At 41.7% G+C, this 23,665-nt stretch overlaps 1 protein-coding gene across 5 annotated transcripts in view; it reads right to left on the reverse strand.

The window, feature by feature from the left end:
* Positions 1–4,183: 4,183 nt before the first annotated feature.
* LOC138647733 (probable endonuclease 4) overlaps positions 4,184–23,665 on the reverse strand; it is a 47,239-nt gene continuing 27,757 nt past the window's right edge. For all 5 annotated transcript variants that reach the window (XM_069736980.1, XM_069736975.1, XM_069736979.1 and 2 more), the window contains 3 exons: positions 19,844–19,973; positions 4,841–4,929; positions 4,184–4,316 (listed from right to left, as the gene is read on the reverse strand). In XM_069736980.1, the coding sequence (XP_069593081.1) occupies positions 4,872–4,929; positions 19,844–19,973 (188 nt within the window). In that variant the 3' untranslated portion in view covers positions 4,184–4,316; positions 4,841–4,871. The remainder of the gene's footprint in view (positions 4,317–4,840; positions 4,930–19,843; positions 19,974–23,665) is intronic.

Below are 23,665 nucleotides of genomic sequence, written 5' to 3' on the forward strand. Positions count from 1 at the left end.
TCTGTGGCAGTTGACTAATATTGAAGATTTGCTTATGACCGATTAGTTTTATACCTGACTATAACTCTAAATCAGGAATATTCCTGTCAATGTAAAATACAATTTACCCATTTATCACTCCCCAGATTAAAATGATAGCGATACAGTTTGGATGCAGACGGATGAACAAATTGGTTGCTGTTATAAATGACTGCATCAGTACATCAACCCCTGACAACCAGTAAATTGTGCAAAAAAACACAAAAAAAAACAAGAGAAAATGGATCGGCATATATTATTATTTATTATTATAGCGCCATTTATTCCATGGCACTTTACATGTGAGGAGGGGTATACATAATGAAAACAAGTACAATAATCTTAAACAATACAAGTCATAACTGGTACAGGAGGAATGAGGACCCTGCCCGCGAGGGCTCACAATCTACAAGGGATGGGTGAGAATACAGTAGGTGAGGGTAGAGATGGTCATGCAGCGGTTTGGTCGATCGGTGGTAGCTGCAGGTTGTAGGCTTGTCTGAAGAGGTGGGTCTTCAGGTTCTTTTTGAAGGTTTCGATGGTAGGCGAGAGTCTGATGTGTTGTGGTAGAGGGTTCCAGAGTAGGGGTGATACGCGAGAGAAATCTTGTATACGATTGTGGGAAGAGGAGATAAGAGGGGAGTAGAGTAGGAGATCTTGTGAGGATCGGAGGTTGCGGGTAGGTAAGTACCGGGAGACGAGGTCACAGATATATGGAGGAGACAGGTTGTGGATGGCTTTGTACGTCATGGTTAGGGTTTTGTAGTGGAGTCTCTGGGCAATGGGGATCCAGTGCAGGGATTGACAGAGGGGAGAGGCCGGGGAATAGTGGGGGGACAGGTGGATTAGTCAGGCAGCAGAGTTTAGAATAGATTGGAGGGGTGCGAGAGTGTTAGCGGGGAGGCCACAGAGCAGGAGGTTGCAGTAGTCAAGGCGAGAGATGATGAGGGCATGGACTAGGGTTTTTGCAGATTCATGGTTGAGGAATGAACGGATTCGTGAAATATTTTTGAGTTGCAGTCGGCAGGAAGTGGAAAGGGCTTGGATATGTGGTTTGAAGGAGAGATCAGCGTCAAGGATTACCCCGAGGCAGCGAGCTTGTGGGACTGGGGAGAGTGGGCAGCCATTTACTGTAATGGATAGGTTCGTTGGGGGGGTCGCGTGAGATGGGGGAAAGATGATGAATTCTGTTTTGTCCATGTTAAGTTTCAAAAATCTAGCGGAGAAGAAGGATGAAATAGTGGACAGACATTGAGGGATTCTGGTTAGAAGGGAGGTGATATCTGGTCCAGAGATGTAGATCTGTGTGTCGTCAGCATAGAGGTGATACTGAAAGCCATGAGATTCTATGAGCTGTCCCAGGCCAAAGGTGTAAATGGAGAAGAGCAAGGGCCCAAGGACTGAACCTTGTGGGACTCCGACAGATAGAGGGCGAGGTGAGGAGGTGGTGTGTGAGTGGGAGACGCTGAATGTCCGGTCTGTTAGGTATGATGAGAATAGATATAGAATATTAAATTCAAATTTTCACTTCATTCCATTAAAAAAATAAGATATCCATAGTGCAAAGTAAAAATCATGTTCACTCTGACGCGTTTCTGGCCTAAGTCCTTGTCATAGAATACATCAGGATACCACAGGAAACACTATTTAAAGGTTACATCTTAGGTGACGTAATAGAAAATGTAAATATGAGTAAGTAGGCAAAAAAAATCATAAAAAATATATACTTCGGCCAGAAACACATCAGAGCGAACATGATTTTAACTTTGCACTATGGATATCCTATTTTTTTAATTCAATGGAATAAAAATTAGAATTTTACATTTTCTATACCGATCCATTTTCTGTTTGTTTGTTTTTTTATACCTCTTATAGCTCTGTAAATAAAAACCTGTCGTTACGGAGGATAGATTTGATAGGATAGGATTGAGAGTAAGTGAATGATCAGTACAGGAAGACAAAGAAACATATTTCTGTAATAAATATGCACCAAAGGTTCTTAAGGAGATAGTTACATAGTCCTGCAACAAGCAAAAATATTATTATTTATTTACTAGATGGTGGCCCGATTCTAACGCATCGGGTATTCTAGAATATGCATGTCCACGTAGTATATTGCACAGCCCACGTAGTATATTGCCCAGCCAAGTAGTATATTGCCCAGTCACGTAGTATATTGCCCAGCCACATAGTATATTGCCCAGCCGCATATATTGCCCAGTTACGTAGTATATTGCCCAGTTACGTAGTATATTGCCCAGTTACGTAGTATATTGCCCAGTTACGTAGTATATTGCCCAGTTACGTAGTATATTGCCCAGTCACGTAGTATATTGCCGAGCTACGTAGTATATTGCACAGCCCACGTAGTATATTGCCTAGTGACGTAGTATATTGCCCAGTGACGTAGTATATTGCCGAGCTACGTAGTATATTGCACAGCCCACGTAGTATATTGCCTAGTGACGTAGTATATTGCCCAGTGACGTAGTATATTGCCGAGCTACGTAGTATATTGCACAGCCCACGTAGTATATTGCCTAGTGACGTAGTATATTGCCCAGTGACGTAGTATATTGCCCAGTGACGTAGTATATTGCCGAGCTACGTAGTATATTGCACAGCCCACGTAGTATATTGCCTAGTGACGTAGTATATTGCCCAGTGACGTAGTATACAGCACAGAGTCACGTAATATATTGCACAGCGAAGTAGTATACAGCACAGAGCCATGTAGTATATTGGCCAGTCACGTAGTATATTGCCCAGCTACGTAGTATATAGCCCAGGCAGGTTTGTCACAGGTGAAAAAATAAAAAATAAACATATGCTCACCTTTCCGAGGGAGGTTCCGGTCCCTGGGTTGGTATTAGCGCAGGACCTGTGATGACGTCGCGGTCACATGACTGTGACGTTATGGCAGGTCCTTCTGCCACCGGAACCTGCAACGGAAGATGGCGGCCGGCGCGAGCTGCAACGGAGGGTGAGTAGAGCAGGTTTTTTTTTTAAATTTTATTATTTTTAACATTACATTTTTTACTATTGATGCCACATAGGCAGCATCAATAGTAAAAAGTTGGGGACACACAGGGTTAATAGCGGCGGTAACGGAGTGCGTTACCCGCGGCATAACGCGGACCGTTACCGCCGGCATTAACCCTGTGTTAGCGGTGACCGGAGGGGAGTATGCGGGCGACAGGCACTGACTGCGGGGAGTAAGGAGCGGCCATTTTCTTCCGGACTGTGCCCGTCGCTGATTGGCACAGGCAGGCAGCTGGCGAGACCAATCAGCGAATGAATAACCGTGACAGAGGGACAGACAGACAGACAGACAGACGGAAGTGACCCATAGACAATTATATAGTAGATGTGTCGCATGATGTGGACACATGGTGTTCGTACACTTTGTAGCCATTTTTGCTCTCCCATTCTTCCCTGTCCTGTCTGAAATGCAGAGAGCAGACAGACCGGCAGTGTGAATATCTATGTGTAAGGTATGGCATACTCATAATGTCGGGCATATCTATGTGTAAGGTATGACATACTCATAATGTCGGGCATATCTATGTGTAAGGTATGGCATACTCATAATGTCGGGCATATCTATGTGTAAGGTATGACATACTCATAATGTCGGGCATATCTATGTGTAAGGTATGACATACTCATAATGTCGGGCATATCTATGTGTAAGGTATGGCATACTCATAATGTCGGGCATATCTATGTGTAAGGTATGACATACTCATAATGTCGGGCATATCTATGTGTAAGGTATGGCATACCCATAATGTCGGGCATATCTATGTGTAAGGTATGGCATACCCATAATGTCGGGCACTGCAGCTCCAGCAACTGCCAGGAGAATACTGCGCCGCTCCACATTTGCTGCTTGTCACAGGCACAACTTGCATGCAGACGTAGATGCTTTTAGTTTTTATTACAAATTACCTGTTCTATATAAGTGCACCCCTGCAGGAACACTACACAATTGTACTAGTTATAAAGCTGCAAAATCTTTACACCGTTACATCATTTTGCATTTCAAAAGTCCTAAAACAAATGTGCTGGAAAGGCTGAAGAAGTGAAGCGGTAACTTCAAAGTCTTTACCAAGTATGTTGGAAAATATTTTTTTATCTTTTATGCAAAAAAAAAACTCTGCTGTCAGTACAGACGAGGTATTTATTGCAAGAAAAAAAAATGACGTGCCCCCGAAAAATTGGTGTCTTTGGCATAGCAGCAACAACTGGACACTGGGTACTTGCTTGCCGTGTCTCAAATAGTCTTGGAAGTCAACCTAGTTGAAGAAAACAAAAAAAGTTACTTGAACTTCCATGACAGCAATCTGCATTCACACTACGGTATTTTTTTTTAATTTATTACAAACTACAAAAAAAAAAAATATTTTGCTAAAATAAATGCAGAGTAGGGTGCCTAAACCTTCTATGGTAAAATAAAAAATATTTTTGTGCATACTGTTTCTTGACAGAACAGAAAAGTGCAGATTGTTAGGTTTCCCCATTCCATGAAGAAACAATATCCAGACTATACTGCTTTTTGCAATGATAGAAGTCGGAAGCAGCAGGATCCAACTGTATGTTTATTAGGCTGTGTTCACACTACAGACACGCTTTACGCTGAGCACTTGGTTGGGGGTTGTGTCTTTATCCCACAAAAAATAATGGAGACATAGGATGTGTTCGGCATAGCGCCACCTCTGTAGTGTGAACATAGCCTTAGCAATATTATCTTTAATTTGCAGTAAAAATATATCCATCAACTGTATGTCAAAACCACGCTGTAAGCATGCGAGCACCGCACCGTCCGGGTCCTGCACATCCTCCTGCTGTCCTCATTCACAGAGAGAATACAGAAGATCAATCTCTTCTGAGTAGTCTTCAAATTCAGAGCTAGGGAAAAAGAAAGACCATATAAAAACAAAATCCTCCATTACTGTCCGTATGTGTCTAATATGTCAGACCTCAGTTTACACCCAGTCTGCATAAAGCCGTGCCGTGGTCTACCTTGTCCTGGGGGTTAATAAAAACGGGTCTGAATCCCTTACTATCCGACAGTGAGATCTTTTTCATACAGTGCTGGAGTGGACACTTCTATGTACGATCCCTCAGGAGCTCGTATACGGAGATGTTTTAGGTTTTTTCAACTCCTAACATTAAATATCAAACTGTTTAAAAGAGTCTGTCATCTCCGAAATCAATATTAAACAAGCAATATAGAGATACAGGGGACTTAGCCCCTATAAAAGAATCAATATTAAACAAGCAATATAGAGATACAGGGGACTTAGCCCCTATAAAAAATCAATATTAAACAAGCAATATAGAGATACAGGGGACTTAGCCCCTATAAAAAATCAATATTAAACAAGCAATATAGAGATATAGGGGACTTAGCCCCTATAAAAAAAATCAATATTAAACAAGCAATATAGATACAGGGGACTTAGCCCCTATAAAAAATCAATATTAAACAAGCAATATAGAGATACAGGGGACTTAGCCCCTATAAAAAATCAATATTAAACAAGCAATATAGAGATACAGGGGACTTAGCCCCTATAAAAAATCAATATTAAACAAGCAATATAGAGATACAGGGGACTTAGCCCCTATAAAAAATCAATATTAAACAAGCAATATAGAGATACAGGGGACTTAGCCCCTATAAAAAATCAATATTAAACAAGCAATATAGAGATACAGGGGACTTAGCCCCTATAAAAAAATCAATATTAAACAAGCAATATAGAGATATCGGGGACTTAGCCCCTATAAAAAAATCAATATTAAACAAGCAATATAGATATAGGGGACTTAGCCCCTATAAAAAAATCAATATTAAACAAGCAATATAGAGATACAGGGGACTTAGCCCCTATAAAAAAATCAATATTAAACAAGCAATATAGATATAGGGGACTTAGCCCCTATAAAAAAATCAATATTAAACAAGCAATATAGAGATACAGGGGACTTAGCCCCTATAAAAAAATCAATATTAAACAAGCAATATAGAGATACAGGGGACTTAGCCCCTATAAAAAAAATCAATATTAAACAAGCAATATAGATACAGGGGACTTAGCCCCTATAAAAAAAATCAATATTAAACAAGCAATATAGATACAGGGGACTTAGCCCCTATAAAAAAAATCAATATTAAACAAGCAATATAGAGATATCGGGGACTTAGCCCCTATAAAAAAATCAATATTAAACAAGCAATATAGAGATATAGGGGACTTAGCCCCTATAAAAAAATCAATATTAAACAAGCAATATAGAGATATAGGGGACTTAGCCCCTATAAAAAAATCAATATTAAACAAGCAATATAGAGATATAGGGGACTTAGCCCCTATAAAAAAATCAATATTAAACAAGCAATATAGAGATATAGGGGACTTAGCCCCTATAAAAAAATCAATATTAAACAAGCAATATAGAGATATCGGGGACTTAGCCCCTATAAAAAAAATCAATATTAAACAAGCAATATAGAGATATCGGGGACTTAGCCCCTATAAAAAAATCAATATTAAACAAGCAATATAGAGATATCGGGGACTTAGCCCCTATAAAAAAATCAATATTAAACAAGCAATATAGAGATATAGGGGACTTAGCCCCTATAAAAAAAAATCTATATTAAACAAGCAATATAGAGATATCGGGGACTTAGCCCCTATAAAAAAATCAATATTAAACAAGCAATATAGAGATATAGGGGACTTAGCCCCTATAAAAAAAAATCTATATTAAACAAGCAATATAGAGATATAGGGGACTTGGCCCCTATAAAGCTCATAAACTCACTGTACATGTTACTGGTAATGTGCTTGAGAAAAATACGTTTACATTTTCAAGCAAATAAGGGGCTTTGGCACAAAGGGGGTTAATGCACCGTTGCACCCCCTTATCTTGCATGTTGAGGACATCCTCCACTTCTCATGGTCAGTGCTGGTTTCTCGGGCGAGTGCTGCCTGAACTTTGATGGCTAGCCTACTTGCTGATTGAATGAAATCAGGAGCCACACACATTTGTTCTCTGCCCTCTCCTCTTCTCTAAAGCCTCTCACCAGCTATATTTCCGGGTGTCTTAGTTTAGCAAATGGTGGACGAACAGAGGAACCAGGGAGGAGAACGCAGCTGCCCACCATGTGCCGTCAGGCTCAGGCAGTGTCAGAGTGCACGCATACACAAGCGGGCGTAGTTCAGACAGCGCACACTGTCAACCAGGAGCAACATGCAAAATGAAGGGGAGCCCCAAAGTGGAGCACTGAAGGCTGCCCATACTTACTTGTGGATTAAAAGTAATTTTGTGAGGCACCATACCGTTACAGATACATTGCTAGTATGATGTTTATAGGGGCCAGGTCTGTTATAACACTGTAAGGCTTATTAAATATTGATTTTGGGGGTGTCACTCCTTTTTGAACATACGGAGTCATAAAAAAAACTAGAGTGCAGTCCAATTTTTTTTTCACGGACCCATAGACTTGCATTGCCGATTTTGATCCGGCCTCTCGGATCTATATCGGACATCTCGCTGGATAAAAAAAAAAATAGGACGTGTGCACAACACCATAGACTATCATAGGTATGAGTGCTGTCCATGAAAACAATGGATAGCACATGTAGGAGAGAATCAATCGTGTGCACGAGCCCTTAGGAAGAGTTTCCAGGCCCTTTCTTCTCCTGATTCCACATCTAAGCTCAGATTAAATCATATTTGATCTTAGTTGTTCAAGCGTTATCGAGAAGGAGAGAAAGGCAAAAGATGGCTGTCGTTAACGGAGACTACACCTAATCAATCAGGCTGAGGCACGAAAAGCATAAAAGTGGACAATGCTCAATAACTGTATAGCTCTAATCTCTGGAAATAACATTGGTTCAAAAACCGCGCGCCGGCAGCTTTACGACATGGGTCTACATGGCCGAGCAGCTGCATGCAAACCTTACATCACCAAGCACAACGACAACATATTCAGAGACCCAGCTGTCAGGAAATGGCAGTCTACATGTGGCATAAGCCTGTAAAGCACATGCCTGCCTCTTAGGGCAGACGGGAAAAGTTTAAGATATAATTTCACTACCGCGGAAAGTTTATAAAAGAGAATTGGTTTAAAAAAAAAAAGCCCAAGCACAAAAGTATCTCTATCGATACATAAACCTGATAGAGGGGTACTTTAGTGCGTGGACTTTTTCATCTAATTCTCTTCTATGAACTCTCCGCGTTGGTGAGTTTATATTTTGCAGCGTGGCGTCTTCTTTCTTTATATATTTGCTATAACGAATGGAATTCACAGACTAGTTTGATGCCATAACCCTGTGTCCTGTTTTTCTATACACCTCATGTATTCCCAGTTGTCCCCACTATTATTATTATTTATTATTATAGCGCCATTTATTCCATGGCGCTTTACATGTAAGGAGGGGTATACATAATAAAAACAAGTACAATAATCTTAACAATACAAGTCATAACTGGTACAGGAGGAGAAAGGACCCTGCCCGCGAGGGCTCACAATCTACAAGGGATGGGTGAGAATACAGTAGGTGAGGATAGAGCTGGTCATGCAGTGGTTTGGTCGATCGGTGGTTACTGCAGGTTGTAGGCTTGTCGGAAGAGGTAGGTCTTCAGGTTCTTTTTGAAGGTTTCGATGGTAGGCGAGAGTCTGATATGTTGGGGTAGAGGGTTCCAGAGTAGGTGTGATACGCAAGAGAAATCTTGTATACGATTGTGGGAAGAGGAGATAAGAGGGGAGTAGAGAAGGAGATCTTGTGAGGATCGGAGGTTGCGTGTAGGTAAGTACCGGGAGACGAGGTCACAGATGTATGGAGGAGACAGGTTGTGGATGGCTTTGTACGCCATGGTTAGGGTTTTGTACTGGAGTCTCTGGGTAATGGGGAGCCAGTGAAGGGATTGACAGAGGGGAGACGCTGGGGAATAGCGGGGGGACAGGTGGATTAGTCGGACAGCAGAGTTTAGAATAGATTGGAGGGGTGCGAGAGTGTTAGAGGGGAGGCCACAGAGCAGGAGGTTGCAGTAGTCGAGGCGGGAGATGATGAGGGCATGGACTAGGGTTTTTGCAGATTCTTGGTTTAGGAATGTACGGATCAGTGAAATATTTTTGAGTTGAAGGCGGCAGGAACTGGAAAGGGCTTGGTTATGCGGTTTGAAGGAGAGATCAGTGTCAAGGATTACCCCGAGGCAGCGGGCTTGTGGGACTGGGGAGGGTGGGCAGCCATTTACTGTAATGGATAGGTTCGTTGGGGGGGTCATGTGAGATGGGGGAAAGACAATGAATTCTGTTTTGTCCATGTTAAGTTTTAGAAATCTAGCGGAGAAGGATGAAATAGTGGACAGACATTGAGGGATTCTGGTTAGTAGGGAGGTGATATCTGGTCCAGAGATGTAGATCTGTGTGTGATCAACATAGAGGTGATACTGAAAGCCATGAGATTCTATGAGCTGTCCCAGGCCAAAGGCGTAAATGGAGAAGAGCAGGGGCCCTAGGACTGAACCTTGTGGGACTCCGACAGATAGAGGGCGAGGTGAGGAGGTGGTGTGTGAGTGGGAGACGCTGAATGTCCAGTCTGTTAGGTATGACGAGATCCAGGATAGGGCCAAGTCTGTGATGCCAAGGGATGAGAGGGTCTGTAATAATAGGGAATGGTCCACTGTGTCAAAGGCAGAGGACAGGTCCAGGAGGAGGAGGACAGAGTAGTGTCGCTTGCTCTTGGCAATTAATAGGTCATTGGTGACCTTAGTTAGGGCAGTTTCAGTAGATGCCCAGATCACACTATAAGAGCTCATTGAGCCATCCGTGCAAATTGGTCAGAGATCGGACCGCAATGCACAGACTGGCTATGGATCTCCCGACCCAAGCGTGACAACTTCATAGAAATACACTAAGCAGTAATGCTCTGAATGAGAGAACCGCGCATTAGCGGCCAGATCTCGGACCAATGTGTATGGACGTCTGAATAAGCCCTAGGTATGTTATCAGACTGGTGAAATTGAGATCTAGTGTCCTTCTATATAAGATGTCCCCATCAGATCCAGACTTTCGGACCTCTTAATTTGAGAACAAGGGTACCCACAACCAAAATAAAGACTAGTACCAGGTAAAACGCCAGGCAGAGAATAGATATAAAATGCCTTTATTATACTTAATTGGCAATTAAATATATTTAAATCAAAGCATAATTGTGCGCACAAAAAAGACAAAGGGGATTATTTACCAATAAAATATATATATATATATATATATATATATATATATATATATATATATATATATATATAGCAATGTTAAATAAAAATGGAATATTGTAATGGACTGACCAAGAAGAATAATATTTGTTTATATAAAGGTAGGAACAACCACAGAAAATAGCCACATAAGATAATTTTATCTCAAAATTCACACATAAGATGACCGAAAAATATATATGAAAAAAAATATATATCAAAAAGCCACAATGAAAGTTGAGGAGAATGGTGTGAAAAGAAAATTCCAGAAGTGGTATATGAGAAGCAACTGTCTTGTATATGGTGCTATGTGAAAAAACTGAAAAAATATATATAAAAATATCAAGTATATAGGTGCACGGAGAACAATGTGCAAAATATGCAATATTTAAAAATCGATTAAAATAACACGTGGTTATATAAACCATAAAGTGCAAATAAGCAAACAACCGTGTATGCAATGACAGTGCATAAAGCCACAACTACGTCATCTGGCTACAAAGCATATAGAGATGTTAAAGGGAACCTGTCACCTGAATTTGGCGGGACAGGTTTGCGGTCATATGGGCGGGGTTTTTTCGGGTGTTTGATTCACCCTTTCCTTACCCGCTGGCTGCATGCTGGCCGCAATATTGGGTTGAAGTTCATGCTGTGTCCTCCGAAGTACACGCCTGCACAAGGCAAGATTGCCTCGCAATCCCTGCACGCAGCCTCGGGTGCCTGCACACCCCCCCCCCCCCCCCGCATCAGTGATCGCTGTGATTGGCTGGTCAATTCTGACCAGCCAATCACAGCGACGTGACAATAAAGTTTAAAAAAAAAAAAAAAAAGCATGTGACAGGCTGTGATTGATGCTGTGTGACGTCGCACCAATCACAGCCGTCACAGTAGGTGGGGTGATTCACACGTCACCTCACCTGATTAACCCCTATGGCGCTGATTGGCTGAACAATAGCTTCTAGCCAATCAGCGCCAAAGGGGTTAATTTAAAATACCGATCACCGCCCTGCACGCCATCTTTCTCTCAGATTTGGCGTGCAGAGCGGTGGTCTAAGCCCCTCTGTGTCACCTGAGATAGATAATCCATTGGTGGCCAGTGCGATCCTCCCTGCGATCTCCTGCCTCCTGTGCTGATCTCCTACTCCAGCTTGTGCTCCGTGCTGTGTGCTCTCTGCTGCCATCTGCCTGCTGTGTGACTCCTGTGATCACAGCAGCAGCAGCACCTCCCCCACCCCTTTCCCATCCCCCCATCCCTGTTCCAGTACCCCCTCCCTCCCCCACCCTCCAATTGAAATTTTTTGCGCACTTTTTTGCGCTTTTTTTCCTGTGCGCAGCGTCCCGCGCAGAGCATTCGTGCTCTTCCTGTGTCTGCAGCGCTCTGATCAGTATCGCTGCTGATCAGAGACTGCGCCACAGGACTTTTTTTTTTTAGTTAGTGTAGCGGACATTGCAGTCTAAGCGACGTCTGTTTTTTTTTTTTTAGAAAAAAAATTGTAGTTAGTACAGTGTAGTTTTAGACATAACAAGGTAGCGTAGCCGGCGTCAGTGTTTGGTGACGTCCCTCCATCCCTGTTCAAGTACCCCCCTCCAATTCAATTTTTTGCGCACTTTTTTGCGCTTTTTTTCCTGTGCGCGGCGTCCCGCGCAGAGCATTCGTGCTCTTCCTGTGTCCGTAGCTCTTTGATCAGTATCGCTGCTGATCAGAGACTGCGCTACAGGACTTTTATTTTTTAGCTAGTTAGTGTAACGGACTTCGCAGTCTAAGCAACGTCCGATTTTTTTTTTTCTTTTACAAAAATATAATAGTAGTTAGTACAGTGTAGTCTTAGACGTAGATTAGCTGGTGTTAGTGTAGCCAGTGTCACAGCGTTAGTGACGACCGATCATCTTTTAGAAAAAAAAAAATCGTATATAGGTAGGGAGGTAGCGTCTTGTGCATAAAAAAAATCTGCTATCGCCGGATAATCTCTAGTGCATTAGGGGAGCGTACGTCACACTGTTAGTGGCGTTCGCTTTTCTTTTGTAAAAAAAATATTTAGTTGCGTAGGGTAAATTTATACTTTTTTTTATACAAACTTATTTTTTTACATTGATTTTTCTTTTCATCTTTTTTTCTTGTTTCTTCTACATTTTTTCTCACTACTTGTTTTTTCTCTCTGATTGGTTTTAATAAAGAGTACCCTATACACAAGCCCCACACATTACACGTGTAAAAGCACCACTTACACACACATAACCAGGGTTTGGGAAAAAAAAAATGGCCCATTCGTCAACAAGGCGCTATTCACCAGAGGAGGCTTACGCCATCCTTGCGTCCGACACGGATTCAGCCAGTGAGGAAGATCCCACATTCCTCTATTCCTCCTCCTCCTCATCTGGTGAGGAAAGACCCCTAACACGGCGCCGTAGGACCCAGGCAACTCCTGCAGCAATCGATCCCGTATGGATTGCACCCCCGGAAAATTTTCAGCCCGTCATTCCAGATTTCAGCAGCAGCTCAGGAATCCAGTTTGACACGACTGGCCTCACTGAAATTGACTTCTTCAAATTCTTTTTCAGTGATGAAATAATAAATATTATGGTGGCCCAGACGAACCTGTATGCCCAACAATTTTTTACACAAAATCCCACGTCATCTTATGCCAGATGGACCCCCGTAAATGCAGAAGAGATGATGACATTTTGGGGAATTGTGCTGCATATGGGCCTAATCAAAAAGCCAAAGCTTCGGCAATACTGGAGTACTGACATTCTCTACAGTACACCGGTATTCCGCATGGCCATGAAAAGGACACGATTTGAAGCGATCCAAAATTTTTTGCATTTCAGTGATAATGCGCAGTGTCCTCCCCGAGACGATCCAAACTTTGATCGTCTATATAAAATTCGTCCAGTGGTTGAACACTTCAGCAGAAAATTTGCTGAGGCGTACACACCCCAGAGGGACATCGCTATTGATGAATCTCTCGTTCATTTCAAAGGGAGGCTAAAATTCCGACAGTACCTGCCCAGTAAGAGGTCCAGGTACGGAATAAAGCTGTACAAACTGTGCGAGAGTACCTCAGGGTACACCCACAGATTTAGGGTCTACGAGGGTAAGGACACCCAGATTAACCCCCCTGAATGCCCCCCCATCCTGGGGGTGAGTGGGAAAATTGTGTGGGAATTGCTGCACCCACTGCTGGATAAGGGTTATCACCTTTATATTGACAACTTTTACACCAGCATCCCACTCTTCAACAATCGGTACATGGGGGGTGTGGATCTCTCAGATCAGGTCCTCCAACCATACAGTGCCATGCGAAAAGCTTACGTATGGTACAAAAAATTGGCCGTGCACATTGTACAGATGGCACTGTACAATGCTTTTGTGCTGTCCCGATCTGCAGGCAATACGGGGACCTTCCTTCAGTTTCAGGAGGTAGTCATCAAGGCCCTAATGTTTGGCACTCAGGGAGGTGAGGGTCCCAGTACTTCTGAATCTGATAGTGCCCGTATTGTCCAACCAAGGTCAACATTTCCCAGGACAGGTTCCCCAAACAGCGAGGACAGGACGATCACAAAAACGGTGCAGAGTATGTTCCAAGAGGGGAATCCGAAAGGACACAATTTACCATTGTGAAACCTGCCCTGAGAAACCTGGCCTTTGCATTAAGGATTGCTTCAAAGCATACCACACGTCCACAAATTAATAAAAATTAGTTTATACCCTGTTGACACAACACACTGTGTAGTTTCCAACATGGGGTCACTTGTGGAGTGAGGCACTTGGAGGTTTACGGTGCTCACCACATATCTAAATAAATTCCTTGGGAGGTCCAGTTTTCAAAATGGGGTCACTTGTGGAGTGAGGCACTTGGAGGTTTACGGTGCTCACCACATATCTAAATAAATAAATTCCTTGGGAGGTCCAGTTTTCAAAATGGGGTCACTTGTGGAGTGAGGCACTTGGAGGTTTACGGTGCTCACCACATATCTAAATAAATTCCTTGGGAGATCCAGTTTTCAAAATGGGGTCACTTGTGGAGTGAGGCACTTGGAGGTTTACGGTGCTCACCACATATCTAAATAAATTCCTTGGGAGGTCCAGTTTTCAAAATGGGGTCACTTGTGGAGTGAGGCACTTGGAGGTTTACGGTGCTCACCACATATCTAAATAAATTCCTTGGGAGGTCCAGTTTTCAAAATGGGGTCACTTGTGGAGTGAGGCACTTGGAGGTTTACGGTGCTCACCACATATCTAAATAAATTCCTTGGGAGGTCCAGTTTTCAAAATGGGGTCACTTGTGGAGTGAGGCACTTGGAGGTTTACGGTGCTCACCACATATCTAAATAAATTCCTTGGGAGGTCCAGTTTTCAAAATGGGGTCACTTGTGGAGGATTTCCACTGTTAAGGTACATCAGGGGCTCTGCAAATGCAACGTGACGCCTGCAGACCAATCCATCTAAGTCTGCATTCCAAATGGTGCTCCTTCCCTTCCGAGCTCTGCCATGCGCACAAACAGTGGTTTTTCCCCACATATGGGGTATCGGCGTACTCGTGAAAAATAGCACAACATTTTTTTTCTTTCTATTTTGTCCTATAACCCTTGGGAAAACAAAAAAAAACCTTGCTAAAGATCATTTTTGTGGAAAAAATGTGTTCTATTTTTTTTTACGACTCATCGTTATAATTTTTGGTGAGGCACTTGGAGGTTCACGGTGCTCATCACATAGCTAGATAAGTTCCTTGAAGGGTCTAGTTTCCAAAATGGGGTCACTTGTGGCGGTTTTCCACTGTTTAGGCACATCAGGGGCTCTCCAAACGGGACATGGTGTCCGATCTCAATTCCAGCCAATTTTGGTTTGTAAAAGTCAAATGGCGCTCCTTCCCTTCCGAGCCCTGCCGTGTGCCCAAACAGTGGTTTTCCCCCACATATGGGGTATCAGTGTATTCAGGATAAATTGGTCAACAACTTTAGTGGTCAATTTTCTCCTTTTACACTTGTGAAGATAAAAAAATTGTTGTTAAAAGATCATTTTTGGGGAAAAAATGTGAATTTTTATTTTCACGCCTCTACGTTCTAAACTTGTGTGAAGCACCTGGGGGTTCAATGTGCTCACCACATAGCTAGATAAGTTCCTTGAAGGGTCTAGTTTCCAAAATGTGGTCACGTGTGGCAGTTTTCCACTGTTTAGGTACATCAGGGGCTCTCCAAACGGGACATGGTGTCCGATCTCAATTCCAGCCAATTTTGGTTTGAAATAGTCAAACGCGCCGTAAAAGGTATCTTTTGCATGTGTTTAGAGTTAATTAGTTGATTCAGAAGATTAGGGTAATAGGTCGTTTAGAGAACCTTTTCTTGATATGCTAATTTATTGAGACAGGTTTTTTGGGTTATCAGGAGTTGTATGCCAAAATCATCAGTATTAAAACAATAAAAGACCTGACAAATTTCAGTTGGTGGATAATGAATCTATAATATATGAAAGTTTAATTGTAATCATTACATTATGGTAAATAATGAAATTTAACACTATATGCTAATTTTTTGAGAAGGACCTGTATGGGGTATCAGTGTATTCAGAAGGAATTGCACAACAACTTTCGTGGTCCATTTTCTTCTTTTACCCTTGTGAAAATAAAAAAAATGTTGCTAAAAGATCATTATGTGGAAAAAAAAAGTTAAATTTTATTTTTTTCCTTCCACATTCCGTTAATTCCTGTGAAGCACCTGAAGGGTTAATAAACTTCTTGAATGTGGTTTTGAGTACCTCGGGGGGTGTAGTTTTTAGAATGGTGTCACTTTTGGGTATTTTAAATCCTATAAGCCTCTCAAAGTGACTTCAAATATGATGTGGTCCCTACAAAAAATGGTTTTATAAAAGTTGTTGAAAAAATGAGAAATCGCTGTTTAACTTTTAACCCTTATAACTCCCTAACGAAAAAAAAATTGGTTCCAAAATGTTGCTGATGTAAAGTAGACATGTGGGAAATGTTATTTATTAACTAATTTGTGCGATATGAGTCTCTAATGCAAGGGTATAAAAATTCAAAGTTTGAAAATTGCAAAATTTTCAAAATTTTCGCCAAATTTCCGTTTTTTTCACAAATAAACGAAGGTAATATCAAATAAACTTTACCACTATCATGAAATACAATATGTCATGAGAAAACAATGTCAGAATCGCCAGGATCCGTTGAAGCGTTTCAGAGTTATTACCTCATAAAGTGACAGTGGTCAGAATTGTAAAAATTGGCCCTGTCACTTAGGTGAAAACAGGCTTCGGGGTGAAGGGGTTAATGACATGAAGTGTGAACATTGTTCAAAAGCATCGTTAAGTAGCAATATTCAGATTAAGTGCTTATTGTTTACTGGGCTGTGAAGGGGTTAAGTGTTAGCATTCCATCGCCATAACAACCTGATACTTAACACGTTGTGCTTTTAATTATTATTAGAAAGATTTGTCTCATTTGCACGCGCCCCCACCTCGGGCGTCTCCGCTAATGACTACAGCATCATCTCAGAATGGATTTACTTGTAAAGAGATCAGCGGTTCAGCTTCCTGCCGGGACTGAGGATCAAACCTGGAGCTGAAATTACAGGCTGACGATTATATATATATATATATATATATATACACAGTGGGGCAAAAAAGTATTTAGTCAGTCAACAATAGTGCAAGTTCCACCACTTAAAAAGATGAGAGGCGTCTGTAATTTACATCATAGGTAGACCTCAACTATGGGACACAAACTGAGAAAAAAAAATCCAGAAAATCACATTGTCTGTTTTTTTCACATTAGTTTTGCATATTATGGTGGAAAATAAGTATTTGGTCAGAAACAAACAATCAAGATTTCTGGCTCTCACAGACCTGTAACTTCTTCTTTAAGAGTCTCCTCTTTCCTCCACTCATTACCTGTAGTAATGGCACCTGTTTAAACTTGTTATCAGTATAAAAAGACACCTGTGCACACCCTCAAACAGTCTGACTCCAAACTCCACTATGGTGAAGACCAAAGAGCTGTCAAAGGACACCAGAAACAAAATTGTAGCCCTGCACCAGGCTGGGAAGACTGAATCTGCAATAGGCAAGCAGCTTGGAGTGAAGAAATCAACAGTGGGAGCAATAATTAGAAAATGGAAGACATACAAGACCACTGATAATCTCCCTCGATCTGGGGCTCCACGCAAAATCCCACCCCTTGGGGTCAGAATGATCACAAGAATGGTGAGCAAAAATCCCAGAACCACGCGGGGGGACCTAGTGAATGAACTGCAGAGAGCTGGGACCAATGTAACAAGGCCTACCATAAGTAACACACTACGCCACCATGGACTCAGATCCTGCAGTGCCAGACGTGTCCCACTGCTTAAGCCAGTACATGTCCGCGCCCGTCTGAAGTTTGCTAGAGAGCATTTGGATGATCCAGAGGAGTTTTGGGAGAATGTCCTATGGTCTGATGAAACCAAACTGGAACTGTTTGGTAGAAACACAACTTGTCGTGTTTGGAGGAAAAAGAATACTGAGTTGCATCCATCAAACACCATACCTACTGTAAAGCATGGTGGTGGAAACATCATGCTTTGGGGCTGTTTCTCTGCAAAGGGGCCAGGACGACTGATCCGGGTACATGAAAGAATGAATGGGGCCATGTATCGTGAGATTTTGAGTGCAAACCTCCTTCCATCAGCAAGGGCATTGAAGATGAAACGTGGCTGGGTCTTTCAACATGACAATGATCCAAAGCACACCGCCAGGGCAACGAAGGAGTGGCTTCGTAAGAAGCATTTCAAGGTCCTGGAGTGGCCTAGCCAGTCTCCAGATCTCAACCCTATAGAAAACCTTTGGAGGGAGTTGAAAGTCCGTGTTGCCAAGCGAAAAGCCAAAAACATCACTGCTCTAGAGGAGATCTGCATGAAGGAATGGGCCAACATACCAACAACAGTGTGTGGCAACCTTGTGAAGACTTACAGAAAACGTTTGACCTCTGTCATTGCCAACAAAGGATATATTACAAAGTATTGAGATGAAATTTTGTTTCTGACCAAATACTTATTTTCCACCATAATATGCAAATAAAATGATAAAAAAACAGACAATGTGATTTTCTGGATTTTTTTTTCTCAGTTTGTCTCCCATAGTTGAGGTCTACCTATGATGTAAATTACAGACGCCTCTCATCTTTTTAAGTGGTGGAACTTGCACTATTGCTGACTGACTAAATACTTTTTTGCCCCACTGTATATACACACACACACGCACCAGTCCACTTCTTCACCCAGGTTCAAGTCAATGTTGTTGTTTTTTATACATAGAAAAATGTAAATTACAGAGGAAGCCATATGTCAAATGACGGAAAAGGTTTATTCAATAAAAAAATAAATAAAAAACACAACAGATGTTTATTCTCTGAGTTCACAGTCATACCCACATGCTGCGGCTATTTTATACTTGCAGAAATTGAAATGACGAAAAATTAAACATTATAAGGATTCTTAAAGTAGAACTCCGCAATCTTACATATGGAGTGTTCTCCAATCCAAAAGATATGCAACAGGTGGAGAGGCAGTCCCACGTAAGTCCTTTTATTTAGTCACAACTTGCAGAAAAAACAATGAATACAGTGATCACAGCTGCAGATTGATGCCGCCCTCCCATTGTGTATTGTGTGCAGACACTGTGTGCCCGTGCCAAAAACCATGTATCTTCTGGCTGCCGCAAAGGTGGTAATGAAGGAAAACATACTGAAAAATCATTGTATGAAGGGTTTGTCAAAATTAAAGTGTTGTTTAAAGGGAATTTATTGTCAGAAAATGACTCATCGTAGAAGTCAGTGTTTGTGCTACATGTATTTTTTTATTGTTATGAATCTTGCTATTATCACAGGGATCACTAGGGCTACCGTACATTAGATTTACACTTCCTAGTTCTTATTGAAGATTTTTTAGAAGTCTCATTATCAGCAGAGCCAGGATTGCAATGACAGGTAAAACCTTTAGTGGATAATAAAGGATCCACCAATCACAATAACTGATGTCACAGCTCACCTACTCCTCCTCCCTTCACAATGAGCTTTGCACACGCTCATTAGATGCCTCATTATAAAAGATAGGGTGAGGGTCAGTCTATTGTTGCTAATGTACATGTGTTATTTCCTGAAAGAACATGACGTATGGGTCTAGAATAGTTTGAGTGGCCAATGTATAAATTGCAAGATTTTAACTTTTGGGGGGGGGTGGGGGGGATATGATCCTCATTTATATATACACCTGCCTGTTTTCCATCTCTCCCCCCTTATTTGATTGACAGCTCTGGCTTTATATAGCCAGGGAAGGGCGGACATCGATGGAAACCAAGCAGGTGGGAAGATGTATCGAAATAATTGGTTGTGCCGCAATGCACAAAGAACCTGTGCTTGGTTTGTACAGTCATTCTGTGCCGACAGTCCCTTTAGATATTTTAGAAAGTTTCACTTATATCATTGATAGATCAGATTCCCATCTTCGAATCTCTTTTATGAAAAGGGTAAGTAGGATAATATAGTCAGAAGGCACAAACCTGGCAGGCGTCTCGAGAATCATGGGAATCTCATTAAACCGTGGCTCATTCATCACCTTCCGGAATCCCTCTACTCCAATGTGACCTCTACCAATATTTTCATGACGGTCAAGCCGACAGCCAACTTCACCTGAGATATGAAAAGTTATTAGTGGAATCAAGGACAGGCATTATTATGATACTTGTTGATTTGCCATCAATTTTCAATAAATCACTGTGCCACGGTCAGCTTTTCCCCCGGCAGCCACAGGGATAGTGATTATAGGAGAACGCCGCAGTCTGAAGGTGGATTTATGCTGGACGATCTGCCGATCAGTAGAAGCCGATGGTCATTTAATAGCCTGTTTAGACAGGTCGACCACAGAATGTAAACAGAATGATGGCTACACCGTCGCTGTTCTCAGCAGCATGTGTCCTGTTCACGATATATCCTGATTACAAAAGACAAAGTGCTGCCGAAAACAATGATTTATTTAAGCAACGGCTAAAAGCCGGCAGTTCCTGGGAGAAACTTGAGTTAATTTTCTCCCAAGTGCAGCATTTTCAGTACAGCGGCCGGGCATCCCCATAACACCATTCATCTGCAGAAGAACCCTATATCTACAGGTTAATAGTATTATCAGACCTGACAGGTTCACTTTAAATACAGCTCTTAGACTGGATGAAACAGGTGCACTTACTGTGAAAATCCATGTTAGAATGACTGTTTAATCTTGATATTAAAATGAGCAATTTATGAGACCAGCTATAGTGTGAAATAGCCAATGAGTAGGGATGAATGGACCCGTGGAAATTCGGATTCGTCCGAACTTTAGTCCAAAGTTTGGTTAAGGTACTAGAACTCTAACCAATTTTTAACCCGAACCCCATAGAAGTCAGTGGGGACGCGAACTTTGGTGTTGTAAAATGGTCCTTCTCTCCCAGAACTCTGAACTGCAAAATGGACTTCCAGGAAAAGTCCGTGTTCGGAGTTCAGCACCAGACGCTAGGTATCCGGTATGAACTCCAAACTTTGCAGTTCAGGTTCGCTCAGCACTACTCATGAGTCCAAATGTATTCAGCCCCTGCCCACCCAGCCTGACAGCTGCAGCTTGTACTGAGCAGTGTGAGATGTCACCAGCAGGAAGGACACTGAGGAGCTGTCAATCAAGGTGGAAGAATACGTTTAACATTTCAAAAAAGATTGTAAAGCCATTATGATGTGGATTTTCAAAATAAGTAAAGTAAGTACATCAGTTATTCGGGTCAAAAAGATCTATATAATGTATGCAGCTTAGACTGTGAAATATAATAACAGATCCAATTCAAGCTTTAAAGGAGAGTGTGTGTGTGTGTGTGTGTGTGTATGTATATATATATATATATATATATATATATATATATACATATATACATACACACGTATACATATGCATACACACTCACACACATCTTAAAAAAGGTGGTCAAACTATAGCAATGTTTGCATTTCTTGGTACCATAAAGGTGATTTTCCCATCGTAAAAGTCTTCAGGCACTATGTTACTGCCAACTGCTGAATGGTGACAGTGGGCGATGTAATCACGTCATAAATACCCTGTATGCCCCGAGTGAGCACGTGGTGATGTGATCGCATGTATGCGAGTTACATGATTGTGGTCACGTGCCAACTAGTCTTATCCGTTGTCATGTGATCCTCTGCTCACATGGGGAATAGGGGGGCAGCCTGCAGACTATGGATTTTAGGCTGAAGTACTCCTTTAATACTTCATGGTTAAACATTTGTATCCGGTTTCAGTTCTAAAGAAGGATTTAAACCATAACTAATCCTTTAGTAAACATGATCCTGGTAAGAGTAGACACACATCCAGAGCGACCTGAAACCAAGAAAACCGAGCTGTAACAGTAACTGCTTTAGTTGAAGAACTGGATGTTGAACAGCCATATCAGAAGAACATTAACACAACACTACTCGCACAACCGTTCCTAAATCCTGTAGTCCCCCAAGTAAAATAAAACAACACCTGATATTCTAGCAACCTTCATACTGAACATCATAGCTGGCCCAGAGTAAGAAGCGGAATGTGTGAAACGCGCTAGCAGTGCAGCCCTCTAACCGTCCGGTATGCTATCCGTCATACTTGTTTGTATGATTTGCCATGAGAAAGAACCGGATTGCTTGAGACGCCCTATTGGTCCCATATGCTCGCCCTTATACTGGTCTGTATACTTTGCTATGAGTAAGAACCGGTGCCTAAAACGCATAGGAAGTCACGTATGCGCCCAATTATGCTTTTTTGTATGATTTTTATTCTGGAAAAATAAAAAAGATGTGATTTTTAAATATGATGAGTGCGGGAATGCGCATTTACAGCTACTATATGTTTGCTGTTACCGGCCTGGCCAACAGCATCTTTTGCACTCACTCCAAGATGGTGAAGATGCGGTTTTCTCATAAAATTTAAAAAAAATAAAAACCTTATACTTTGCTCCAGCATCTGTGCTGTTCTAGCAATGTTGGCGCGAGCTCGAGTGACAATGTTATACATGAACGCTGCCGCCAATCAATAGCCTGCAGCGCTCGCACCACCCCCAGATGTGCAAGTTTCATCCAAGGAAAGTGAACGTGACGCATCCCATTAGCGGCAGCTGATTTTTATGTCATGTGAGTACTGTGGCCAATAGCGCCTGAACACCAGAAGACCCAGCACCAACATCGCTGGACCGGTGCCGGTGTGGCAGGCGACTATACAGCGTTTATATTTTACTTGGGGGACCACAGTATTTCAAAAGGGGCTGTCAAAGTAGTGGACAACACCTTATACAATTACAATGGAAAACAATATTTGGGGGGGGGGGGGGGGTTAATGTACTCTTTTCTTTTTTATTTCTCATTTGTTCAATATTATGCATTTAAAAATAAAACAAAAAAAAATATTACTCTCCGGTAGCAGTTATGACTGATGATAAGGATGATAAAGAGACTACTGAAAACTCTTCCTGAAAGAACAGGCAGTAGGAGGCAAACCAGGCGTGTTTTGGGGTGTTTGCCTCTCATCAGTGTACACCAGGAAATCTGACCTGGCTGGGCGAGGCCCATGATGGGAGGTCTAAGGGGGAACGTTTCTCCTTATGGAGAGTGCCAAGACAGCTCACCACAATGACAAGCAGACTTCTTTACACCCCTTAAAAATATATGTAACAAAAAAAAAACTGATTTAAACAATAGGTCATTTTCAGATGATAGATTCCCTTTAAGTATATACGAATCCCAGAATCTCATCATTATAATTATCCCATGAGAGGGTACATCAGAAAATGCCTTACTTTTATTATTTTGGTTTTTTTAACTATTATATATTTTTTCTAAAAGGTTTGCGATCGTTGAAGTCCACAAATTCAGTAGTCACTCACCCCCCAGCAACACTTCCTGTCACTTGTAGAAAGTCTTGTAAGTTATTGACGGACTCCAAATATAATGCCAGCACTCCCCCTACTGGTCATAGTTAAGGAAACACCGGGCACTGTCACAATGTCAGTTTTGTATTGAACCGCAATTTCTCATATTAGCCTCACACCTCTGCAGCCAATTTTTATTTTTTGCTTTTCCATTTATTGCTCACCCTTTACAATGAGCCACAACATTTTTATTTTTCCATCGGCATAGATGTAAGTAGGCTTCATTTTTTCGGGGGGGGACGAGTCTTGTATCAGAAGACACCATTCATTTTACCGTGTAGTGTACAGGGAAAAAAAAAATCTAAGCGCGATGAAATGGTGAAAAATAACGCAATTTCGCCATAGTATTTTTAGTTTCACTCTTACAGCATTAATTGCGCATTT

This window comes from Ranitomeya imitator, chromosome 8 (assembly GCF_032444005.1).
Source record: "Ranitomeya imitator isolate aRanImi1 chromosome 8, aRanImi1.pri, whole genome shotgun sequence".
In the NCBI taxonomy this organism is placed as follows: domain Eukaryota; kingdom Metazoa; phylum Chordata; class Amphibia; order Anura; family Dendrobatidae; genus Ranitomeya; species Ranitomeya imitator.